We start from the raw sequence: 26459 nt of genomic DNA, 5'->3' as shown, positions 1-26459 counted from the left end.
TTTTTCTTTTTTTACAGTGCATTTATCCTTTGGGGCATAAACCACTACAGAGCATAACTACTGTCGGAATTGACTCTGTAAAATTTCAAAGCACACCAAGTCCAGCCAAACGTTGTCCAAGCAAACACAGTCCAAGAAAAAGGAAGCTCTTGGGAAGTGCCTCTCAAGTTTCTTTAAACACACCCCCTTTAATAGGACCATGTGTTAAACATCTTAAAGTCATCCCTGTGGTCCGCCCAGAATCTTCTTCGGTCACTGATTGCAGAATTGGACAAAATGAAAACCTATCTGAGCAGAAGACACTTCCCACTGATATTACATCAGATGATCCTCCTAAAAAAATCAGTCCCTCAAGGGATGTTGGGCACCGTTTGGGGGCAGAAAACATTGAGCATCCCTGCAGTGCTCCTCAGAAGTGTATACAAAACTCAAACTCTGATACTGCTCAGTTTCCTGAAGGGATTGGGGAAATCAAAACACCACCTGTAATTGAACCTCCAATTTTTGTACCATGTTTTCAAGGAAAGAAACTCCATCTACAGTGGAGGAACAGAGATGCTCTCTGCTGGTTAGATTGCATTCTCTCATCGTTTGTGCACTTAAAAACCCTGAAAAGGGCAGTGACTGAAGATTGTAATGAGAAAGATTCCATCTTCAAGCAATTGTTGTCAATATATAACCAAGCAAATGCACTGCTGACATACCGATGCAGAGGAGGTATGTAAAGGTTTGTTTGTTTGGGTGCTTTAATTCAGAAGTTTGATCGGATGTTAAAATAAAATAGTTCTTATATGTTGGCATGCAGTGTTAGAATGTTTTATGGTTTGGTTGGCAGGCAGAATACTGTCTTTCGTTGAGTTTCATTTTGGAGAGCGCAATGTTTAAACTTTAAGAATAGTCTATTTGTTTCATTTTTTGGTAGGGTTACTATTTTCCTAGATTATTTTACTAATATTTACATAAAACACTGAAGTCTTTAAAAGGAAGAGACGCCACGTAGACCAATCCCAATCTAATGGTTCAAACTGGAAGCCTTCCTCAGTACAATGAAAACATCACAAAGTACTAAGAAAATATTATTGATCCTGTGATATCCAGTGCTTTCTTACACCAACTGCCAGAATGAAGAATCTTCCCACAGCAAACCTTATCAGGGAGTCTGGTAGTAGAAAAGGACATAAAATGGCTGAGCGACAGTCTGTGATTTTGCTTTTTCTTTAAAATGGAGGCAATTTAATGCCTTTTTAAGGTCTTCATAATGGTGACAGAAAGGAAAATGCATAGTTTATCTAATTAGTCGCATAGATATGATTCATCTTTGGCAATAATTGATGTGCTGCAAATGTCTTGAGTCAAAACAAGAGATTGCTCCAGTAACCTCAAGTAGGGCTCTAACTCTTACCAATTTTAGTTTTTAATAACGTGTCCCTCCCTTAAAGATGTCATGCAGATTTTAATAACATGGTCAAAATAACAAGAGGCTCAGGGCTAGCATCTAGGAAGATATCAGATCGATTGGGGGGGAGGAGCCTCAACACCTGCATGACACGACTTTAGCCTCCTTTAACCCCTTCGAAGCTAATGACGAGCTGGGCTCGTCATGGAGCTTACCTGCCGTGCGCGGATGACAAGGCCAGCTAGTCATGGATTATTGTGATTTTCTTTTTTCAGCGCAGGCGGGAAAACGCCTAGCAGCCATGTGGTTAAGCTTAGGCGAACAGGGTAAGGCTTCATGGCACCTGAATTGATTCCCCCCTAAACCAAGACTACTTTTCTTTTTTTTCTTATGATTTTTTTATTTGGTGGCAGGGACAGTGAAGCTTAACCGCATCGCTGCTGCGGTTATTTTTGAGCTACGTGGCTTTTTTGCACCAGCATCGAAGGGGTTAAGGATACTTCTGATTTACAGCAGATGCCCAGTTTTTGACGACCATGCACGTTAAAGCTCTTTATATGTGGAGTTCACCACTCCCTGTGGTTGGGTATGTCCCATATTGGGCAGATGTGTCAAAGCAGACACTGCAAGTTTGCTAACCTGAATATTTAAAACAAGCATTGGAAATGCAATAGGTCTCGCAGCATTAGAGTTAGTGCTTTTAGAATTGTTTATGGGTTTTTTTGTAAATCTTTAGCATTTTTGTTTCCTGTAGCCAATGCTAAAGAATTAAAAAAAAAAGCCATAAACATTTCTAAAAGCTCTAACTCAAATGCTCCGAGACCTATTGCACTGTGTGAGGGTGAGTGAGGGTGAGTGAGGGTGAGTGAGGGTGAGTGAGGGTGAGTGAGGGTGAGTGAGGGTGAGTGAGGGTGAGTGAGGGTGAGTGAGGGTGAGTGAGGGTGAGTGAGGGTGAGTGAGGGTGAGTGAGGGTGAGTGAGGGTGAGTGAGGGTGAGTGAGGGTGAGTGAGGGTGAGTGAGGGTGAGTGAGGGTGAGTGAGGGTGAGTGAGGGTGAGGCGTTGAGGGTGAGTGAGGGTGAGTGAGGGTGAGGCGTTGAGGGTGAGTGAGGGTGAGTGTGCGCTGGAAACACTTAAGGAATTAGGACAGTGCAAGGAGGGGATACAAGAACAGAAGGATGCTGGGATGGTAGATGTGTGCACATAGGAGGGTGAGTGAGGGTGAGGTATTGAGGGTGAGTGAGGGTGAGGTATTGAGGGTGAGTGAGGGTGAGGTATTGAGGGTGAGTGAGGGTGAGGTATTGAGGGTGAGTGAGGGTGAGGTATTGAGGGTGAGTGAGGGTAGAGGGTGAGAGAGGGTGAGGGTGAGAGAGTGTGAGGTGTTGAGGGTGAGTGAGGGTGAGGCGTTGAGGGTGAGTGAGGGTGAGTGTGGGTGAGGGTGCGCTGGAAACACTTAAGGAATTAGGACAGTGCAAGGAGGGGATACAAGAACAGAAGGATGCTGGGATGGTAGATGTGTGCACATAGGAGTGGAACACGGGGCAGGAAGGGGCGATGGAAACAGGGCAAGGAGAGGGCTGAGAACAGAGGGGGGCAGAGGCAGCGATATGTGGCAAAAGAGTACACGGGAACAGTTGGAAGTGATAACTAGAAAGCAGGGTAACCTGACCCAGGAGGGGGGAGGAGGGAGGAGAAATGCGTCTCGGCCGGAGCAGGGGGCGGAGCAGGGAGAGCGGGCTTTGGAATGTAATTCACACGGACGGCCGGTCGTGAAACTGAAAGCATGGCCGGCCGGCCGTGAAAGCCTTTGATGCGGCAGGGGAAATGCGAGACGGCGGGAAGGGGAGGGGCGGAGCGGGTAAACCAAGACGGACGTGCACGCATGATGTTGTGGTGCTGAGTGATGTTGTGGTGAGTGGTGATGTGGTGGTATTGAGTAGTGTTGTAGTGATGTTGAGTCATGTTGTGGCAGTGCTGTGGCTGTACTGTGGTAGTACTGTGCTAGTGCAGAAGTACTGCAGTAGTGATGCGCAGTTGTGTTGTCTTGGTGCAGTGGCGGCGTTGAAGGATAGTGTAGTGGTGCTGTGAGTAAGGCTGACGTAAAAGTTTTTTTTTTGTATTGCGAGTACAGTAAAGCATGCATCGCCTGCTTGCTCATGAATGTTAGAGGCACATAATAGAAGCTTCACTGACACTCTGCCAAACACTAGATGAGTAACGTTGCTGTAAAAACTCTTATTTAGATTGCGAGTACAGCAAAGGGTGCATATCTTATTGAAACTTGTAATTTTTTAAAAGTGCATTGTCATAAAAGGTTTCAGATGCGTGTGCTTGCTCATAAATGTTAGATGCACATAATAGAAGCTGCACTGACACTTTGTCAAAGACCACATGAGTAAAAGTGCCCATGTAGATTGCGAGTACAGGAGAAAAAGTAACTAATAAACTTGTTTCTTCAACTAAACAAACACGTTTTAAAACAATGCATGCACGTGCTTATACTTCGGCAAACGCCAGATGAGTAAAAGCGCTGTAAAAACATTTATTTAGATTGCGAGTACAGAGAAAAAAAGTAACTAATATACTTGTTTCCTTCAACTAAACAAACGTGCTTTAAATCAATGCATGCGCGTGCTTTTTGCTGGAAACTGTCATAGGGCGGGACTTCCGTTCTCTAATAGAAGCTTGCGTTCACGGAATGCTAAGCTAAAGAAGCAGCCGTGATACAGAAGTCTAATGGTCGAGAGTTAGCTCAGTGGCTGCGGCTTAAGTGTAAATGTGAACATATGAGGTGAGTATTGCTTGAAGGCAAGGCGGGCGTTTGTGATTTATTGCGCTGGTGTGTTTTCGGCGTAGGAAGTATGTTCTGTGCACTGGTATATGCATAGGAAAAGGGCGCGTGTTTGGTCCTATGTGTGAAGGCTATGTGTATGCAGGCGCGCGTGAAAGCTAGCAGTTTAAGAGTGTTAAAGCGCTTTATAACAGGAACAGCAACAATACATGAAGAAATATTTCCTATTCCAAAATGAGCAAATTACAAGACCAAGCGGTAAATTCCATTTTAAGCGACAACAGCGAGCAACAAAAATACAGTGTGGTCTGTGCATTCGTATGTGCAGAGGAGAAAGGCGTGTGTTTGCTTTTATGCGTGAAGAATTGTACTTGTACCTCGAAATGCAATTCTAGATGGAATTATTGTTACTGACTGCACTTTAATTTAGAGGCACGCATAATAATGAGTAGAATTTTCATTCAGAGACGCACATTGTACGAAAGCTGTACAAAATAGCGGCTTTAAGTTTAGTTGTGCGCGAATGTTCAGATAGCTGTTCTGGGAACGCAGCTAACACTAGAACGCGATAAAAGAGCATTTCAGCAAGGAATAGGCGTTACAGTAAGTAACGAAATGCGCTTTCAAAGCAAAGAGTAAACGGAGTCTTTACTTTTTTATGCATACAGTTAATTATGACTAAAGTGTCAGAAGGCCGCTAGTGTCTTAGTAAGGTGCATGCCCCAAAAACGACAATAGCAAGCAACTAAAATATAGTGTGTTCTGTGTGGTTGTATGTGCAGAGGTAAGGTGTGCGTGTATGCTTCTGAGAGAGCCGTGTGTATGCATGCGCACGTGAAAGCTAGAAAATACAGTGTGTTCTGTGCACTCGTATGTGCAGAGGAGAAAGGCGCGTGTTTGCTTTTATGCGTGAAGAATTCTACTTGTAGCTTGAAATGCAATTCTACCTAGAATTATTGTTAACTGACTGCACTTTAATTTAGAGGCACGCATAATTAGCGGAACTTTAATTCAGAGACGCAGATTGTACGAAAGCTGTACAAAATGGCGGCTTTAAGTTTACTTGTGCGCGAATGTTCAGATAGCTGTTCTGGGAACGCAGCTAACACTAGAAAGCGATAAAAGAGCATTTCAGCAAGGAATAGGCGTTACAGTAAGTAACGAAATGCGCTTTCAAAGCAAAGAGTAAACGGCGTCTTTACTTTTTTATGTATACAGTTAATTTTGACTAAAGTGTCCGAAGGCCGCTAGTGTCTTAGTAAGGTGCATGCCCCAGCGCTTCGATAGTGTCGAAGTGCCTTAGAATAAGAACAGCAAAAAATATTTTAACTAGCGGTACTTTAGTGTAGACGTACAGATTGTACGAACGCTGTATAAAATGGCGGCTTTACTTTCCTATGTGTAAAGTTAATTATAACTGAAGTATTCGAAGGCTGATACTGTCTTAGTTACTGTTAATATACAATACAACCCATATAAGTATTTTAGCTAGTGGTACTTTAGTGTAGACGTACAGATTGTACGAACGCTGTATAAAATCGCGGCTTTATTTTTTTATGCGTAAAGTGAATTATAACAGAAGTGTTCGAAGGTTGTTAGTGTCTTCGCTTTCTTGCATGAAAGTGCAAGTATTCATATAGTTTTGCTGTCTGCTATAAATTTACAATGCGATCTTAATATAATCATTGAAAGTAGCAGAACTTCAATTTAGAGGCTCAGATTGCATGAAAGCTGTACAAAATGGCGGCTTTAAGTTTAGTTGTGCGTGAATGTTCAGATAGCTGTTCTGGACACGCAGCTAACAATAGAAAACGATAAAGGAGCATTTCAGCAAGGAATATGCGTTACAGTAAATAACGAAGTACGTTTCTAAAGCAAAGAGTAAACAGCATCTTTACTGTTTTATGCATAAAGTTAATTGTGACGAAAGTGGCCGAAGCCCGTTAGTGTCTTAGTAAAGTGCATGTCTAAACAAGCCGGAGGGAAGAGAGGGGAGGGGGGAGGAGAAATGCGACACGGAGGGAAGGGGAGGGGGCGGAGCGGGTTAAATTATACAAACAACAAGCTGGAGGGAAGAGAGGGGAGGGGGGAGGAGAAATGCGACACGGCGGGAAGGGGAGGGGGCGGAACGGGGGCGGAGAGGGGAGAGAGAGAGTAGGCAAGGGTAAACAAACACGGACGTGCACGCGCCCGTGACTTTTAAGGTCAATGCGCATGCGCATAAGCTTAATGCGCATGCGCATTGACCTTAAAAGTCACGGGCACTGCAAGGAATCGCCACGATTCCTTGCAGTTAGATAAAGAGTGGATGAGCCCCTATAGTCTCGCTTGCTCGATGCGCATGCGCATCGACAGGCGAGACCTAAACCTGGTTACTTCCTGCATCTGTCATGAGTATTGCTGGACATTGATAGCCAAGGTAACTGAGTTATGTCAAATTAATTAAAAGTAAATGGAGAATTTCATAACATTAAACTCTTGTCCTAAGGATATTCATAAACCATTGTTTATCCATATGGTAATCCTGGATTCTTATATTCCCGAGAGGATATCACATGCAGATGCCTTTTGATTGCTGTCAGGCTTAAATTTCGGTGTTGGGAGTGGACTGCACAGGCATGGAGCAGTCTGTGTGCCCTTGTGACTGGCAGTGTAGACTGGAGAGCGTAAAATGCTGAATGTAACTGCATCATATGAACTAGGCATGCTGCAGTCTCCTTCCACATGAGTTGCATGGGAAATGCTCAATCACCAGAACCAAATATAAATATGTAAATATCTGCAAAATGCCGTTGGCTGATCCAAAATGTGACTGCCGGCTCCCTCTATCCAATGCCTGAATTGGGGTTTACTCAAAAAGCCAATGGCTGAAGAGGGTTGACCCATCGCCCCTTTCTTGTACATTGTTTTGGCCATGCCAGACAGCTAAAACAGTCTGTAGTGAGACCTAAAAGTGACTCGTATAAAAGCAGCTATATTGCTGGTTCTAGTTTGTATAAAGGCTAAAATGCAATTTTAGTTGTTTCACGGTTTAGTCATTATTTTTTTTTCTTCCCTCCCCTATCTCATTGTTTTATACTAGAAAATGCACTGCACCTTCAATTATTTATTGATAGGGCATTCAGTATTTGTAGCTATACTGAAGGGACCTACACAGCTGTTTTAAGTTGCATGCTTAAGCTAATTTCCATTTGACTTTCAGTGTATTTCGTTTTCTGATGTTTTGCAGAGGGGAATGCCCCAGAGGTTTCCTTGGAGGTTTTGGATCAGGCCGAGAATCACTTGAATGACATCCGAAATACAATTTTTGATCTACTTCAGCCTCAACTCAAGTGTGAACTTGGTAAGAAGTTAACCAAATCTAGACGAAATGTCAGTTTTGTATCTACTTGTCGGATGGTGTGCCCCAGGTTGCTTAATTTAAAGTAGCAATATACTTTGTAACATAAATGCCTAGGTTTGTCTGAATAACAGTCTTGTATTTTAATTAGTTGATACATGGAGCAAATGCATTTTTTATATAGTGCTTATTGCCACATTCTTGTAGCCGATGTGTAAAGTGGTGTTTTGCATTTTGAAAATTGTTAGGCAAGGAGTCACCCTACCACTTAATGTTTTTGGGGGCTTGGGAGGGAGAAACGTACTTCATCAGAAGGCATTTTTTTTCCTTTCTTGCAAACAATTTTTATTGGCTTCTTAAATTTCATACTTCATTGGTAGTCCATAGTTTCAAGATTTCCAGTGTTTAAGAACACTTATTTTTTTGGCACGATATGCATTGCATGGGGGTAACATGGCGTCCGTGAGGTAACCGGCCGCGGACGAGGAGGGCGTGTATGTGCGCTGGGGGCTCCTAGCCAGCCCATCCATTCAGTTTCTGTGTCTCTTAAATACATAACCTCAGATACGGTAAAAAATGCTTGTAATAAAGTAATTTTCAGTTGCTAAATAAAATGAAGGAAAAGCACGATGGCCAGATGCTCACAGATTGCCCAATCAGGGTAAAGGAGGCTGACTGTGTGGAGCGAGCTCCGGTGTGGATCAGAGTCTGAGCCCTGCTACGCCGTGCGAGGACTGCACGCCTGTTGGGGGGGATGGGGGGGGGAAGAGCAGGTGGTGTCAGAACAAGAAAGAAGGCTGCAGCTGTGAGACAAGCCTTCGCAAGCTGGGAGCAGGAGGGAGACAAGGAGCTATATCGGCGGCCAGCTGAAGCCAAAGGTACCCTCACAGCAAACACTTCAGAGGCATATGGAGAGAGCTGACGAAGCAGCAGATAAGGTTGGTGATAACATGGGGATATCAAGGTACTCTTTCTGCTCTAGAGCTCTGGGCACCTAGGAAAACTCTTATGGAGTAAGTGAAGCTGATATAATTATCCCTAAAAACCGTCTGACGGAGCAGTCGGTGTCACTTGCCCGAAAGTTGTTAAAATTAAGAAATTGCCTAAAACGCAGGGGAAGACTCCATGAGGAAAAGGGAAGAGAATTACCCCGCCACAGCTTAAAGTCACTCCCTCTTTAAAAGCATACTACAAGGTTCTAACCCATGGTATGTCTTCCGGGGGCTGTGAGGGGAGTAAGGCTGCTAGCAGGAATTCAGAGGAACTGTCGGCGCTGAGTAGTTAGCAACAAACACCTGACACCACTAGAAGCAATCCAAGTGGCTCCGAAACATGCACTATCGGAAAGGTAAGGGGGGCTGAAAGCGCGCCTGAACACAGGATTGGGTTAATTTTCCAGGTCCCTATTTAAAACAAATACAGTACAAATTTTTCTAAACTGGTGTGTGTTCACCTCTAGTGTTTACACTGTGCTACTGTATGTGTTATGTAGAAATACTTTTCACATTGCCTCTGAGATCGGCCTGACTGCTCAAGCTAAGCTACCAAGGGGGTGAGCAGGGGTGATTTTGGGTGTGTAACTCCCTTACCCTGACTATAAGGAAGGGTCCCAACTTGGACAGGGTGTATCCTACTTCCAACTAGAGAGCCCCATTTCTGACGAGGTATGCTTGGAAATGGAATGGCTAAGAGGAAGAGAATTCAAGCAAAAGTGGGCTGAGCATAAAATTCAATCAAGTCCACCACTGGCCAATTCAGGACGAGAGTTATTTGGCATTGCCAACTGTGGGTGCTCTGCAGGAGGGGGGAGATGTGACCTATCCAGAATGGTATCTAAGACCGTGTTGACATCCGCTCCGAAGGAGGTGGGCCCACCCTGCCAGCCAGCCAGTTGTGTCAGAAAACCTAGGTGGTCCGAGTTGGGGGGCTAGATAAGAAGTAAAACTAGCCAAATCCATCCAATACGTTCTCCACTAGAAAAAACCTCTGTGGTCAATGTCTAAGACTGTCTAAATTAAGGTGCCCCTGGCAAAAGCAGAATAGTTGGTGGAAAATATTTGCCCGTTCTGCCTGTTTTTGAGGTAGAGAACATCCAATTGCATTATGTGAGTCTCTTGCTAGATTTGTTTGGGTGGATAAGGAACATCATAAAACAAGCAGGGTGCAAATCACATTAAATTCGAACTGAAGGTGGGAAATTGGGGCAGAGGTCTAGTCTACATCCTGAAGGATGAAGGTCCTCTGAGCAGATGGACTTGGACGTGCTCATGACTACCAATGGGGGGGGGGTGGGTGGGGGGTACAAATATAGTGTGGGTAGTGCTGCAGAATTGCGGCCCAAGGGACTAGTTCAGTTTGCATGGAGGGTGTTGGTCAGGCCCTAGGCTGCTCCAGAGCTCCACATCAAGAAGTAGGGGGGAGGATACCACTCAAACAGCTGTAATTGTGATGTGCTCCTGGAGATGAGCCATAGGGGCTAAGATCTGTCCCTCTAAGGCAATACCTTTGTTGCGTAAGCGAACAATCACAACACAGACATGCTTAGGAGCAATGTAGGTTTTCAGGAGATCCCCATAGATCTCGAGAGGGTTATCTGGTTGGCAAGTGAGGCAGGTCAAGCAATCTCAGCTAGTCCCTGCTTTGGTCAGGGTGCAGACCTTCTTGCAATGCCCCCAGAGCCCATAAAAATGCAAGCGGCTTGGGGAACAGCATAGGCAGTCTGCCTTGCAATAGAGTCGCCAGCATTGAAGTACTCTGCTATGCCAGAGGGATGTGGGATGTAGCCTGAGTGGGGCAAATGCAGCAGTCCCAGCAGAGCTGACCCCCGGATTGTTGTCTGATGATAGCAGGGTTGCGAGGAGCTCTAGAGGGCCACAATTTTTTCTATCGCCGAAGCCTCTCTGAGGTAATGTTGTGCTGTCTTTAGAGAGCACTATGTCCCATTCCCAATGCCTCCTTGGTACCTAAATGCCTAAAAGTGGTGCTCTTCTTGTTTGATTTAAAGACCCTCTACAAATCTGTTTTTTATAACTTTTTGCATGGTACTGTCTGACCTAGGTATTTTACCTCTATTAATCAGGCATGCATTTCCTTGCTGTTTTTGGCTTTTAAATTAGCTGTTTACTGTTGCATTTAGTCTACTCTCTAATCCCCATCACGGATGTTTTCAGGTACTGAATATCACCCTAGACGTCTCAATTGTGGGAAGCTGGGTTTCTGTTGCAGTAAACCTCCCCCCACACACTTTTTGCCAGATTTCTGATGCACTCTGACTTAATGTGCCCTTTGTCCCTGCGAATCCGGTTCCAGGGCCTGTGTTCTTTCCCAAAAGTCTACCTTGTACCCCCAATTGGCACCTCTGGCTACACGTCAGTCCCTTGTAAAAGGCAACTGTGACCAGGCCTCTAAGGGCTGCAGCACTTATTGTGCCACCCTTAGAGGCCTTGTACCTTTATACACACACACACACCTACTCCCACCCACGCCCATTGCAGGCTGCGTGTTTTGGTGCAGAACAAAGTGAAGAGTCAACATGGCACACATCCCTGCGTTTGAAATGGTAGGAGATGCACACCTTTTTCTTCTGATTTTGTCCACGGTTGTGTGCTCACTGGTATGGGTGCCTTACCCCGTTGGCCCCTGGTTACAATGGTTCAAGGAGTTTGGGGTGACACATCGCCCCAAAGCCAATGGCACAGCTGTAAGCTATTTGCGCTTTCTTTTTCCTGATGACACACATTTATTATTTTCTTTCCTTTTTAACATGATTTTCTCTTCTCAGTCCATCTTTAAACTCCACACGTATGGTCTCATGCAAATTTCCAACGTTTTCTCATGTTCAAAGTCATCCATCCGGACCTCATTTAAGAACTAGTACAGACCCATTCAGTTCATAGGAAGCAGTATTTTATTAAACCCAATGCATTTCGGGCGTTGGAAATTTGCATGAGCCACACACCGCCTGCCCCCGCAAAACATGTTTTTGGACCCCTAGGGTCAGAGCGTTCGAACCCTGAGCCCAGAAACTAAGCCTTTCCTGGGCGGAGGTAGTCAAACCTCCCCCAGTTCAGGAAGAGCCATCAGTGGCAGGGAGCTTTGTAACATGACCCCAGCCTCTTCTGCTATCAGGAGCAGGCCCCCTTCCTGTCTCCCCTCCTTTTCTGCAGGAAGATCGGTGGGAAAGATTAGCACTGCCCAGAAAGTGTGCCAATCTCTGCCAACCCCACCCCTCAGGTGGGGAGGTAAGGTGAAGACTACTCTTCAGTGCCAGTCATCTTGCAGATGACAGGCACTCTCTAATCTTGATTAGGGGTTGTGCCCACTAACCCATGTGGGGTGGAAACACCAAGGGTGTAGTCACCCTAAGGTCATTAGCCCATTGGCTACTGACCGCGAGACCCATAAAACGCCCCCTATTAATATTATTTAGGAGGCAGTCCTGTAAGAAAGTGGCTCTATATATACTGGACCAAAGTAAGGTACATTGTGTATAGAGTCCACAATCCCCAGAGGTATAACAGAGGTTAAAGTCCGGTCTGACCTTACTCTCTAAAGTGGTAGCTTGGTCGAGCAGTAAGGCAGTACCAGAGAACAGTGTTAAGCATTTGTTGTACACACTCAGTCAGCAAAAGGTTTCACACGCTCAAGAACTTAACTCCAGGCAATTGTTTTTTATATCAAAAGATACAGTTGTTTTATTTTTAGAACCAACAGGTATCAAAATATACTGAGTGATCTCAGGTAGTTATCTTGCAGAAAGGCAATAAACTTTGTAAGCACAATAGGTACAGCAGTTGCAATAGGCAACACAATTCTAAACACAACTCAACATTGAGCCCAATGGGTTTTTCTACATAAATACAGCAGAATACTTTATAGATTACTTCTGTAACTCCAGGACTTGATCCTAGATTCAGTCCTGGGGTCGAAGCTGAAAACAGTTTGGTAAAAACGTTTTGGTTATTGCAGTGATTTTTAAGGAATATAAAGGGATTTCAAAAGTTGACACTTTGAAAAACTAGCAATGTTATCCTATGGAAGGAAATTCAAGTCACAGGTAAAGTAGGTTCTCGTTACTTTTGTAATCCATGACTGGACTCCTAGGTTCAGTACTGGCGTCTCTACCTAAGACAGGTAAGTAATTACGTTTTAGTAGTCGGTACGATTTTTAAGGAAAATTTGTCGTTTGCAAAAATAGACTAAGAAATTTCACAGAAAAGCAGTTTGGTTTCCTATGAAAGAAATATAGGTTACTAGTAAAACTCGTTTGATTACTTTTGCGGTTCAGTACTGGGCTAAAAGATACAGTACTGGCATCTCTCCTGGTCACAGGTGAGTACTTTGGAAGTCGTTATTCGGCTGATTTTAGATGAATATTTTAGTTTCAAAACTTCACACTTGGAAGAAATTACACTGCTCCTACTGGTGCATTCTAGCCTCAAAAAATTCTATCGGATTATCAAATCCAAACATGGCTCGAAATATTCTAAACATTTTACCATACCTCCAGTTAAAGTGACTTGAATAATCTGCTCAACCTTACTGTAATTAAATCCTCTTGACCTTTAAACTTGGTCCCAAATTGTGTGATCCTAGGCAAATACTTTATTTTACTGAGCTGCCACCTTTCTTCATTATTGCATATGAGAGCACTTTGAAATGCATTAGCTCAGCATGTGTGCTGTACAAACAAACTTGATTGATTTAATTGACCAACCATTTGCTCAATGTATAAAAACCTAACCCACATATACAATACACACGGTCCCTGTCATCAGAGCGGTGGCAGGAATGTTTTTCAGTTTGTTTAAAAACTCACTTTTAATACACTGAATGCAGTCAAGTAATCTGATGTGGTAAGATGGAACGTTTCTGCATGTGAAAGAACTACATTTTTGAATTTTTGAAACCCCCCTTATGTTATAATGATCTCTGGCTCATGATTTACATTCCAAATATTTTAAGGCTGTACAAGTGCTCTCTGATAGAGAGCTGACCCTTGACTCGCCTCTACCTGTTAATTTGTTGGCTTGTCCACCTATACAGAACAGAAGGTGTCGGATGCAGCACACAAAGGATGTTGGTTTGGGGAGAATGGGAAGAAAAAATTATCTGAACTCATAGGGACCTTTTTCTACTACATCAAGATTTTAAGATAAACAGTTGTGCAGCATTGAGTCACTGCAAATAACAGAACTTCGTCTCGCCCAACACAGGGACATTCATTGGATCTACTTCAGAAGGATGAATGGCTGAGCAGATAAATCAATATTCAGACTTGTGACCTGAAGCTTATACACTTGTCTAAAGTTTGCTTACAAGCTCTTTAGCCCTGGCTGACCTCAGTGTTGCTACTGTCTTGTACGTGTTGCTGTATCGGATTTTAGAGTTTTGACTAATCTTCTGGGGGTGACCTCAATGAGCTAAATTGTTGCTAGGTCTTGGCCTGCAAAATTGTACTGTTGCACCTGCGGTCATCACCTCACTTTGCCAGAACATACCTGTCTTATTTCAATGATCTTCATTCTGTACCTGGCCTGGGCTCAATGTTACATCTATGCAGCACTTGTATTCCTAGATCTCTACCTGTCTCTTTTGTAAACCAGATCACTGTGCTGCCTCAGTTTAATGAATCACACCTGGTGTTAATACAGCTGGAGCTTCCACACCCTGCCACTCCTTCCCCATTTTGACCCCCAACAAGCAGCGTCCTGCAGAAGGGCCTGCAGGTTTGTCACTATGCCAGTCTGAGTAATTTGAGCGGCAGGGTTGTGACTCGGCCAGCATCCAAGGCAGGTAATGTTAAGATTCTTTACCTCCGCTCAAAAAACCCAGTAGAAGTACTTGTCAAGACCGCCCCTATTTCAAGTGCAGTCCAACTCTGGTACACCATCCTAGATAGAACACTGAAGCACCACATGCAAGGGCTAAGCACTGCATGCAAGGGCTGGCAGCAGCAGTGTGCAAGAGTCTGGAGCTGTATATCCTGTCTTGTAATCGGCTAGTAAGAAGCACACTATGAACATTGTCCGAAAACACATGTGAGCTGGCATTTGATTGGCTGATTACAAATCTGGCTCTGCAGTCTGAGCCCATGCTGCAATTAGCCAGTTTGACCCATAATTATGCAATACATTTTCAGAGGAGATGGTGTGAGGTGCAGCTGTCCATGTTAAATCACTGAAGCCATAGGGATTATGAAAAATCCAAGCATCACACTAAGAACAAGTAAATCAAATGAAGCACACCCATGCAGCAGGAGAGTGTTAAGGGATTAATATGTAGCTGGTGATGCATTTTAGAACAGTCACAAATATATTAACACATGATGTGGGAGCAGTACATTTTTAATTGAATTGGGCACAAAATTTCACACTGACATGTAGTTTTGCAGGTAAAACTATATAGCTTGCATACCATGTTCGGAAATAGTGTTTCAGCAAATATTATTCATTTACACATCAGCATGTAGTGTTCCGATTTTTTTACTTCATCCTATAGAAATCTTTTTCATCACCTGTCAGAATTGCAAAAAAATTGCTTTCGAAGCATTGATAAATTTTGCAATATATGTACATTTCATTTACAGTGTTTGTGTTAGAGAAACTGACTTCCTACAACCTTTCCTTAGACACTCTGTATCCCAGCAGGACTGTCACAGTTCACTTTAGAAAATCCTTTAACTTTGCAAACAGAGAAGGCAAACTAAATACTTATCTTCATGCTAAAATAATAATTTGAAACCATAACTCGACTTTTGACCTCCATCTTTGACTGCATAGCAAATGTGAGAACATAAAAAAAAATTAAAGGCCTCTTTATTGCTCATTCACATCCTGAACGAACAGAACACCTGTTCTTTCTCCACCCGAGCTCTCACAAGAATGGGCCAATAACCCTGAGAACTCTCTTATCTGTATAAAAAGTGATTCGCTATATTAGGTTGGCAAATAGTCTTTTCTCTGACTGCCCAATAGAGACTAGAAAAGACTTTCTTCAGTTGCTCAACAAGTGAACCAGGAATTTATGCAATGTATCTTGAGAATTGTTTCCCCGTTGCCTCTAGGCTTGTTCCTTACTGGGGACCAAGAGCATTGATTTCGAAGCTCCTGAATCCGCATTGTTGGCTGTCATGACTGTGTAGCATGTTGGTGATATCTTAGATCCGTTTCTTATAATGTTTGAGGACTACGCCATTCTGAATTTTGTAATCTATGGGTGTGAAAAATGCCTAAAGGTCCACTGAAACAAAACCAGGTGTTTGCAGGAAAGCTAATTAGCAAGGTTTATTTGCTATTCCAACAAATGGGGTACAATTTCCATAATATTGCTTAATGGCTTGTAGCCTATGTTTCTCTGTCTTGAATTTGCAGGCCACCTTTCTCAGTTCGGTGTGCATTTAATCAGGCCAATGGTGCCCATAGTAGCACTTTGTGGAGTGCCTCTCCTGTAGATTTGTAAAGCTGCAGACGCTGACGTGCCACTCATCCTGTTTGGATGTCATATCCAGAGTATAGTTCGTGGTGGGAGGGAGGGGGTGCTTTAGAACCTTTTTAGTAAGGTGGGCCTAATTTCTGACTAGTTTTGTATTGTACTGTTTCAATGAATTAATTCTACGCATGCACATCTTTGCAACATCAATGATCTGCAACAAAATGTCTGGTATGTAACTACAGTTTTTGAGCTTTGACATCCTTCATAGATGCAAGTGCTCCCTTCCGCAAGGTCTTCTTGAAAGACTGCGGGAAAACAGCTTTTTTTAGCACTGGATGCGTAGGGTTTAAGTAATGCAAATGTTAATTTACCTGTTTTGTTTTACTTTAGGGAAGAACGACATGCCTGTATTTGCTTTGCCTTTGCTTGTACAAAAGGATTCTTATTTCCAGAACCTGTTCGAACATTCTTTTGTTTGGAAATTTGAATGCTTGCAGTGTGGCTTCAGAAGTCAAGATAGGTAAGCTTATCTGAGAAATTATTCTAAAATGTTAAATGCAGTTCTTCAGTTTTTGGGAATTTTCTTTGTTGGGTATTAAAATGTATTATCCCGGTTATGATGGTGTTTGGTGTTAATAGTTGGTCAGAGGGTGGTTTATCTATTAAAGGACAACTAAAATGTTTATCCCAAAATGTGGAAGATGTGTGGAGCTTTTTTTTTTTTTTTATAACCAATTGTATTTGGTTATTCCAGTGAGATTTGGGTTGTAGCCCTACAAAAACCTGTATGAAAGCAAATAAAGCCAGAATACCGACATTTGTAAACTTCTCTATACAGTGATTTCTGTTAAGGGTCCATCAATGGGAGAGGGGGGACCGCAATCCCTCAATGTTGCCCAGCGGGCCCAAATTTTCCTGTTTTTGGGGGCAGCCACAAGCTAAAAATACTGCAATTTTGGCACTCCTACATTTATCTAGTTCTACCTTCCACTTGCCCAGCGTCGGGAGAGAAGTCCCTTTCACAACTGTGCAATATCACGTTTGGCGATAGTGAGGGCCAGTAAGAGTAAATGCTAGTTTGTATTTTTTGCCCCCTATCTCCTCTGTACTGTGCAGAAGGTATTGTCGTGGGTCATGTGGGAGTTCCCATGATAATACATTACTTGAGAAAATAGGATACCCTGCGCCAGAATGGTTGCAACGCGGAACAGATCCCGACTGTGTGTAAAAATGTCCCTACTTCCCTTTCACATGACAAGCATGTCGGGGATTGAATAACGCCCATCCTCCAGAGTCTTATTCGGGTATATTATGCTCTGTGTAGATACCTGAACTGTATAAGAGGGTACCGGGTAGAAACAACAGCGCCCGAGGGCTGGCAATGACCTCTGCCCAGTCATCGTCCGTGAAGTCATGCGCGTCTAGTCTTGTCGAGGGTAGTCTGCGTATGGGTTGTCACTGTTGGATATATTTGTCTAATTTTGTGTAGGCCCAGATCACCCATTAATAGGCGCCCTTCCAGCGGATGCAACTACGGTAAGTTCCTTAAGGCCTGAATTAGGGGGTCAAAGCATGGCAGAGTTGAAGATATTTATAAAATTGGGTCTTATGTAATTGAAAATCAGCTTGCAGTTGTTGGAAAGACTTCAGTGTAGTGTCCCTTATTACATCACCCAGGGTCAATATCCCCACCGAATCCCATCCGCGGAAGCCCTTTAAAGCTGCCACTGGATGGAGGTATGCACCATTTCACAAGGGTGTTTGGGTTAGTGTCCCACACCAGCCCTTCTGTCTGACCGTAGTCCTCCAGAGCTTCGTCACTACTCTACTTGCCGACGGCAACGACTCCAGCTTGCTAGAGCTGTAGAGTACCTGGAGAAGGATGTCCCTTCCATTGCTGCATGGTTTAGTTCGATAGCCAGGTCAGTGGGGTAGTTATACCACCATTCATTTATTATCCAGAAATGGGAGGCTACATAATACGCAATGTTTTTTTAGTTATTGACATTTGTTTAAGGATGAATATGGTAAGGACTCTCCCTAATAATTTAGGCTTGAAATTGATGAGGGAAATGGGGCGGTATGAGTGTGAAGCTTTTTTTGTTTTTTATTTGAATAGAGAATTCTTCCAGATCCAGTAATGTATATCCTACTATACTGCTTGTCTGGAGCTTAGTTTCTACTTTTTGCTAAACAAATGCACTTTACCAATTTTCGAATCATCTGTTGCATTAAACCCCCCATTTACTACGCAAAGACATGTCTCCTCCAAACAAAAAAAGTTTTTGGGGCTTTGGTAAGAGATGTAGCCCATTTGTAGCTTTTGCAATCCATGTAAAATTACTGGATTTTAGCAAAGACTGCGTTTCCTTGTGCCTTTTTAAATAGCAAATGTCTGGAAACTTGATATACAGTTTTTCTCAGTTAAAAAAATTGCATGAGGAATCTTAGCTTTAGCCATCTATATGCGCATTCCAACGTGTTGCAGAACCTACATACAGGTGTACTCCGAAGTTTAGGTATCTGGTTATGCTTTGGTGGTTGGAAATCTGTTAAACCTATGAAGTCTCAAGTTTTTGATGTTATAGCATGTCAATGTGCACTATTGGTAATGCCTTTTGCACCCTTGTTTTTCAGGTTGATGGTGTTCATTATGATAGTAGTATGAAATTGTTTGGCTCGAACCTAATTTGAAGATCGAGCCTGCAAAAGCATGCGCTTGTGCATTCAAGACGCTTCTATTCAATAACTGGCTTGAAACCCACCCATAGCCTACCATTTCTTTGCATCATTGTTGATTTTCTTTGCTGTCGACAGTTGCCACATGTAGGTAGCTGGCTCTGTATAGTCTATACCAAAGTAAGCTATATTGTGTGCAGAGTTCAGTGGATCCTCTAAGGTTTACAGAGGTAAAAGTTGATAATACCTTGCGCTCTATTTGTGGTAGTGTGGGCGAGCAGTAAGGCTTTATCGGAGGGTAGCGTTCAGCATTTATTAAACACATTAATTAAACACACTTTATTAAACACACTCAGGCAAGAAATGATTTCACAGACTCAGACTGAACTCTGACTAATTGTTTTGTATAAAAATATTTCTTAGTTTTAAATTTTTTTTAGAACCAAACAGGACTTGGTGTACATAGGTTAAATAGTTAATTTCAGGGATAATACAGTTAAATGCAGTTGGCTTTGTTACAGGTAGGTCAAATGTTAAGAAACAGCAGCACTAGGGTGGCCTGGTGCAGGGTACTGGATCGACGGCCGGAGCCCTGTTGGTTTCAATGGGGAAGTTCCTGTCAGAACAAACTCTGCAGGCTCGGGCACGAAAATCTTCTGTAGGCGACCACCGGTTGGAGAGGTAGTGGAATGCCTGGACATAGTCTGTTGGGCCACCCAATGCTGTGGTGCATGTGGTTGAGAGGTATCTTTTGGTGTCTGGTATTCCTTACTGGCTCCGGTTGCAGTTAGGGACGTCCTCCAGATAAGGGCTGCAGGCATAGTTGGAGACTTGAGGTAAGTCATGGATCACCAGAACCAGGTGAGGGTCGTCGGGGAGACCTTGTTGTGTTTGGCGACTCGAACTTGGGCCGTTGGGGTCTGGTGCAGACTCGCAGATTTGACTGGAGCCGGAGTATGTCGGTGAGCAAATCCGATGCTCAGGAGAGACAAAGTTTTGTTTGAGAAGGCAGGGCAAGCTCTCCCGGTTCTGTGAGGCTGCTAGTGGCATGACTCACCGGTTCTAGGTCTGGACAGGCCGGTAGGGCTGGGTCGATGTCAGTTGGTATCCTTCAGCATGGCTCTTTGGTCGTCCTTCTTTCCTCTTGCTTGAGGAGGCAAGGTACGGGGTAGCCCCTAAATACTAAATGTAGGGGCTTTTTTGGTAGATACAGGTTGGGACCAATGGGTCCCTTCCTTGGGGTGGGTACACCCCCTATTATGCCACTCAAGTAGGAAGGGGGGTTCATAAGCCTCTCTGGTTTGCTGGGTACCCCCATCTACAAGATGGTGGGGACTGAGTTGCGCCTCACCTCCCCTACTTGAGGGGTGGGGTTGACAAAGGTGGGCACACCTCTACTCCTATCTAGGTTTCCCCTTCAATTCGCGCACCCAAAGTAAAGTCCCACAGTAAAGTCATTTAGTTTCTGTGCATTTCGTAATGACTAACTCCCAGACTACATACTCTTTATGGCTTCACTGAGCTTACAGTGTCTAAGAATGGACTTTGACACTATAGGGGTACAGGGCTCATGCGCTGTGGTATAGTGCGACCAGCTAGAGGAGTGGCTTACCTATGCCGTAGGCAGTAGATTGTAGGCATGGCACTTATGGAGGTGTTCAGAATCATCAAAGAGGGAGGAGGAAGGTAAAAAGTCCATTCAGCTTCCTTGCTCAATATTGGAAAATCAAAGTGGGGGTAAATTGACCACTTGTAACTACGTTTCAAGGGTTTAATTTCTTTGGTATTAAAAACCCTCATACACGCATGTAGTTCGAGGGCGGTATATTTTGATTCTCCACCAGTTACAATGCGCTAATGCATTATCATCGGGTATTTGTTTGTTATATGCTTAACTCTAGCCAGAGGTAACCACTGGATACGTAGTAGTGTCCAGATATAGTGTCTATAAGTGCTCAAAAGTGGTGAAAGTTAAAAAATCCTGCTCATCTCAAAGTAAATTTGTTTATTCTAAAAAAGTCACTGGTGTGTAAATATGGATCGGGTAACTGGATCCTCTACACGTCTTAAGTATCAGGCCGACATGTTTCTGCCCCATTGTGCCCAGCGGGTCTGTGGGGCTTTCATCAGGACCAAAGGTCAATACTCACACAATTTGTGAAACTACTTTCAGTGGGTCTTGTTTTCCACTAATAATCAAAGGAAGGCCAGACGTGCCTTATATTACGAAATCGTATACTTCATTCCCCCGCTGAAGTATGCGATTTCGTAACATAAGGCACGTCTGGCCTTCCTTTGATTATTAGAAAATTCCAGAAACATATCATAGGCAAAGCTGTCCTACTCCGAACAGACATGACAGCAATGTACTATATACAAAAACAGGGGGGCGGGCACTCTTTTCAGCCGTCACACCTAGCACAAAGCATTTGGAGATGGGCCATTCCTCAAAAGATATACCTCTTAGCAGAGCATCTAACTGGGGTTCACAATCAAATTGTGGATCTGCTCTGTCAGCAACAGATTCACGAATGGGAACTTCATCAGCAAGTTTTTCATCCATTTTTTCAAATGTGGGGCTGCCCAGAGATAGATCTGTTTGCCACACATCTAAACTCAAAATGCTCAAACTTCGCCTCTAGGTATCCACACCCATTGTCCAAAAGCAATGAGATATGGATGAATTAGGCAGGCAGATTTGCGTAAACTTTTCCACCTCTTCCACTCATTCATTACTGGTGCGCAAACTCAAGCAGTCTCTCAAAATGATGCTAATTGTGCCAACACGGGCCCGACAACCATGTTTCACAACACTACTGGAACTCTCAGTAGTTCCACACCCAAAGCGACACCTTTCCTCAAAGCTTCTCACGCAGAACCATGGAGAGATGAGACATCCAGAACCAGCTCAACTGAACCTAGCGATCTGGCTCCTGAAGTCTTAGGTTATGTTTGTTTAGGCGATTTGTATAGCACGGAAATACCCTGGGGTGTCTCGGCGCTTACAGATTAAAATCAGACAGAGCGCTGTATGGGGGTTATTGGTTGTACAGCCAGGGTTTCAGTTGTTTCCTAAAGTTGATGACTGTTTGACTGGTTCTGATGATGAGAGGGAGGGAGTTCCAGAGTCTGGCTGTAGATACTGAGAAGCACCTGTTTCCCCAGGAGGCTTTTTGGTTCGTTGGACAGGTAGAAGGTATGCTGAGGAAAAGCATAGTGATCTGGTGGGTACGTTTAGGCAGAAGGTCTTTTTATTTAGGAACTGAGGTCCTGACTTGTTGATAGCCTTGTAGGCAATACATAAAGCTTTGAATTTGGTCCGGCTTCTGATGGGCAGCCAGTGAAGTTATCAAATGAACTGGGGGATAGATTTGAACTTGGGGATGCTGAGTAGGATTCTTGCTGCAGCGTTCTGCACCAACTGGAGTTTAAGGACCTTTTCTTGGGCATTAAGAAGGAGGGCGTTGCAGTAATCCGTTCTGGAGAAGATTAGGGAGGTGATCCGTGTTTTGCCGGCGGAGGCTGGGAGATATGGGAGTATTTTCTTAATTTTTCTGAGGGTAAAGAAAGAGGTGGAGACAACAGCGTTTGCGTGGTGATTGAAAAGGAGTTTATCATCGAACAGGACCCCCAGATTTCTGACCTTGGTGACGGGTTACCTCAATCTCCCACCAGACTGTATGAAAGTTATGAAGGGAGGCTAGACGTCCTACCACCAGAGCATGCTATGCATCCAAATGGAAAAGATTTGTTTACTGCAACAACCCCTTATATCCACTATATGATGGTGATAGTTAGATTGGTGAAAGCAGGGGCTCCAACTGACCCCTGCCCCCCCTAAAATATTCCAACAGGCAGTTGATGAGATCAGTGAGCAACTCAGTTTGCTTTTCAATGAGATCCTTAAGTCCGGCATTTTCCCAGGGGCTTGGAAGGTTTCCAGCCTCCCATTGCTAAAAAAAAACCTGGCCTGGACCCCAGCGATCACAATAATTATAAACCCATAGCAAGGATCCCGTTTCCAGCCAAGGTTTTGGAAAAAATCATACATCTCCAACTTACGGCCTTCGGTTCCTCTGAAAATATCCTGATTCCTCACATTACGGATTTTGGCAAGGGCATGGTATGGAGACAGCCTTGATCATGGCAGCTGAGGAGCTTCGCTCTACGCTGGATTCCGGTGCAAAGGCCGCCTTGATCCTTTTGGATCTTTAGCGGCCTTTGATACCGTGAACCATGACATCCTCATTCTAAGGCTTCAGAGGTTGGGAGTCTCAAGCTTCGCTCTAAGCTTGATCAAATCCTACTTTAACAATAGGTGACAGTATGTTCAGATTGGTGATTCCTGATAAAAGCAATTTTTTCTTGTGGGGTACCGCAGGGCTCATACTTGAGCCCTACACTGTTCAATCTGAATGTCACCCACCTAGCTGATGTCCCCAGGCAGTTTGGCTTCTCGCTCGTGTCCTACGCCGATGATATCCAGATTGCAGTATCCATCGCAAGCAATCTAGAGGAAACGGCGGCACGTTTTAATCAGTGTATGATCTGCGTGGATCACTGGATGAGCACAAACTGCCTAAAGCTTAATGGAAGTAAAACAGAGGTTCGTCTGCTGGGCTCAGACTCCACCATCTGGTCTCAGAAATCGTGGCCCCCGGCCATGGGAATGCTTCCCACCCCAGTGCATAAAGTTGAAAATCTAGGCATCATCTTTGATGACAATCTTACCTTCCAACATCAAACCAGCAAGGTCGCCTCTCTGGTACATTAAACTCTAAAACTAATTCAGAAGGTGAAACCTAATATTCCCCCAGCCGCAGCAAAAACATTGGTAACAACTCTGGCACTGGCCAGACTGGACTATGGAAACACCCTTTAACTGGGCCTTCAGAAACAGCCCCTGCTCAAATTGCAGCGGGTTCAAAACTCCGCCACCAGAATGTTGCTGAATATTCTTAAGTTCCAGTCTGTGTCCCAAGGTCTAAAACAATAACACTGGCTACCGGTGATTAAGAGATCTGAATTTAGAGCCTTGTGCTTGGCGTTAAAGGCTCTTTAGGGACCAGGACACGAATACCTGAAACCTCGTCAACACTGTCAAACTGTGGAACACACTTCCGTTACCCATGAAGAACTGCCCAACATTACTTTCCTTTAGAAAAGCTTTGAAAACTTGTTTTTTCTCGACCTAAATTTATTACGCATCTCCAGTATTTTCCTCTGCTGCAGCGCCTAGACGCCCTTGGGCATTCGAGTGCTATATACATTTTAAATTCATTCATTCATCTCCTGCATCTACAAACATGTAATCTAGCATACACATCCATACAATTACTTCTTGCTGCTATAGCACCTTACTTGGAAAACAGACAACACTTGTTGTTGGTTAGGGTACCTCACATCAAAGCTTTCATGGAAGGCCTTAAAAGGAGAATTCCTCCTTGAGTTCCACCCTCTCCAGTATGGAATCTAAACAGTGTTCTTACTAGGCTCGTGGGCCCCCCCCTCCCCCCCATTTAAACCTTCACATAAACGTGGGTTACAGTTCCTCACATGGAAAGTAGCTTTCCTTGTGGCCATCACATCTCTCAGAAGTGGGTGAACCCCGCGCATTAATCATACAAGAAACATTTTTGCAAATACATCACAACAAAGTGGTTCTTAGGACAAACCCTAAATTCTTACCTAAGGTAGTTTCAGCTTTCCAACTTAACCAGTCCGTTGAACACCCAGTTTTTTTCCCTCAACCAGACTCAGTAGCTGAACGGGCTCTTGTTAAAGCCAGAGAGGTCAAAGGGGAAAGTATTCACATTAACACCGAGCAGCCAAAGAGTAACTGGCCAAAGACTGGCAAATTAAGACCTTCGATTTCTCGAAGTTTCACAAACTGACATTCAAGGAGAAGAACAATGTGGGATGATGTTTGGTGAGTGCAGGTGTGGTAGACTACAGTCTGCAATACAAATCCACTTGAATGCTTTCCAGAAACCATAATAAATGTTATGTTGTCCAACACTGTCCTTAACTTGAGGATTTGCCATGGTACTCAAGGGTGGACATACAACTTTGCTTCTGAGCCAGTTTATCATAACTGTGTAATTTCAGTGTGCTATTGTTCTTTGGAAGAAGACACAAACATAATTGCGGTCAAACTACTTTTGGAGCAGAAGTAACACTGCTAAGGGTACATGAGAACATGTGGGTGTGAGACAAGGATTCAATACAACTGTGAATCCCTAGAAGAGGTTGAGCTTATTTTGCATCCTGCAAAGGCCTTTGTTGAAGTGATCTCTTAGAGCTTACTTTCATCTCTCCTTTAGCGTTTGATTTTTCCTAAAGTGTTACGCTTAAATATTCTGCATTTTTAGCCTGTGAACCCTTAGTGCATTGGTTATGTAGCAGTGGTTTAAAATACATCAACAGACACGCGGGTTATAAGCCTTCCACCTCTTTGTAAGAACTAGAAAGCAACCAATCGGGTGCAAGATCTCAGATCTTGACTCCCTCAGAAGCCATTTTCATCAGGTTTTGTACCACCAGTTGTGTTAAAGGCCTACTCAGTTTAGACTTTCTTTAAAATGTTATCTGAAGAAACCGTTAAAGCTGCTTTTGCAGTTACAGTTTTCCAATGGAGCGTTTTTTTTCTCCTCCTATAACTTTCTCATTAGTTGATACTCATAGTGAGGTGTTTAACGCCGGTCTCTGAGACATCTAGGAGAAAACTTTTACTTTCACGTCTGCTGAAAACCTAGTGTGTGAATTAGTATTGCTACAGCAAGGATTATTTTGTTTCTAACTTATCCCCCACCTGTAGTGTTTTGTTTTCTCTTTGAAGGTGACCAGGATAAAATGATTATATAATTATTGCTTTGCTTTTTGATGGATACAAACCCACATTTAGGAAGAAGAGTCTGTAGGAAACTGGGTTTATGTAGCAGTGAGCCCCCCCACGCTTTTTGCCAGACTACTGATGCGCTTTGACTTGATGTACCCTTGGTCCCTCCCAATCAGGTTCCCAGGGCCTGTGCTCTTTCCTGAAACTGTACCTTTTACCCCCAAGTGGCACCTTTCTGGCCACCTGTCAGTCCCTTGTAAAAGGTACCATGGGTATCAAGGGCACTGTGGCCAGGCAAGGCCTCTGAGGGCTGCAGCCCTTATTGTGCCACCCTCAGAGGCCCTGTACCTTTACACACACACCCACACTGCCATTGAGGCTGCGTGTTTTGGTGCAGAACAAAGTGAAGAGTCGACATGGCACACATATTTATTTATTATGAGTCTTATATAGTGCGTGGTTACCCTTGGGCATCCCAGCGCTTGTCAAGGTAACCGTCAATCCGTTGCCAAGCCAAACCCAACATCTTAAGACGGGAAGAGATGTGTTTTCAGAAGCTTCCGAAAACGAAGAGAGCATGTCTCAAGACGTATTTTCAATGGGAGCGCATTCCAGAGGGTGGCTGTATGCACCGAAAATCTTCTGCCGCCAGTGCGGGCCTTATGAACTCTGGGGACCTGAAGCAGAAGTTTCTGATCAGACCGAAGAGCTCTGTTCGCTTTATATGGCACCACTAACTTCATTAGGGAGGGGGATCCTTTCCCTTGGAGGATCTTATGGGCAGTGCAGATAGCTTTAAACTTAAACCTCTCTCGCACCGGGAGCCAATGCAATGTTTTCAAGGCAGGCTTAGCTGATTGCCTCCTTGGCGCGTTAGTCAGCATCCTGGCCGCAGCATTTTGCACCTGCTGCAGCTTGCTGAGCGTGGCTTCCGGGGCGCCAAGGAATATGGCATTGCAGTAATCGAGCCTAGAGATAATTAGCC

The 26459-nt window shown here is 43.9% G+C and overlaps 1 protein-coding gene across 6 annotated transcripts in view; it reads left to right on the top strand.

The window, feature by feature from the left end:
• Window positions 1-26459, top strand: part of USPL1 (ubiquitin specific peptidase like 1) — a 388707-nt gene that overhangs the window by 33235 nt on the left and 329013 nt on the right. For all 6 annotated transcript variants that reach the window (XM_086935147.1, XM_086935148.1, XM_086935145.1 and 3 more), the window contains 3 exons: window positions 18-717; window positions 7414-7527; window positions 16348-16477. In XM_086935147.1, the coding sequence (XP_086791273.1) occupies window positions 18-717; window positions 7414-7527; window positions 16348-16477 (944 nt within the window). The remainder of the gene's footprint in view (window positions 1-17; window positions 718-7413; window positions 7528-16347; window positions 16478-26459) is intronic.

This window comes from Lissotriton vulgaris, chromosome 8 (genome assembly GCF_964263255.1).
Source record: "Lissotriton vulgaris chromosome 8, aLisVul1.2, whole genome shotgun sequence".
NCBI lineage: Eukaryota > Metazoa > Chordata > Amphibia > Caudata > Salamandridae > Lissotriton > Lissotriton vulgaris.
Note: the sequence above shows the minus strand (reverse complement) of the source record. Positions and strands in the feature narration are given on the sequence as shown.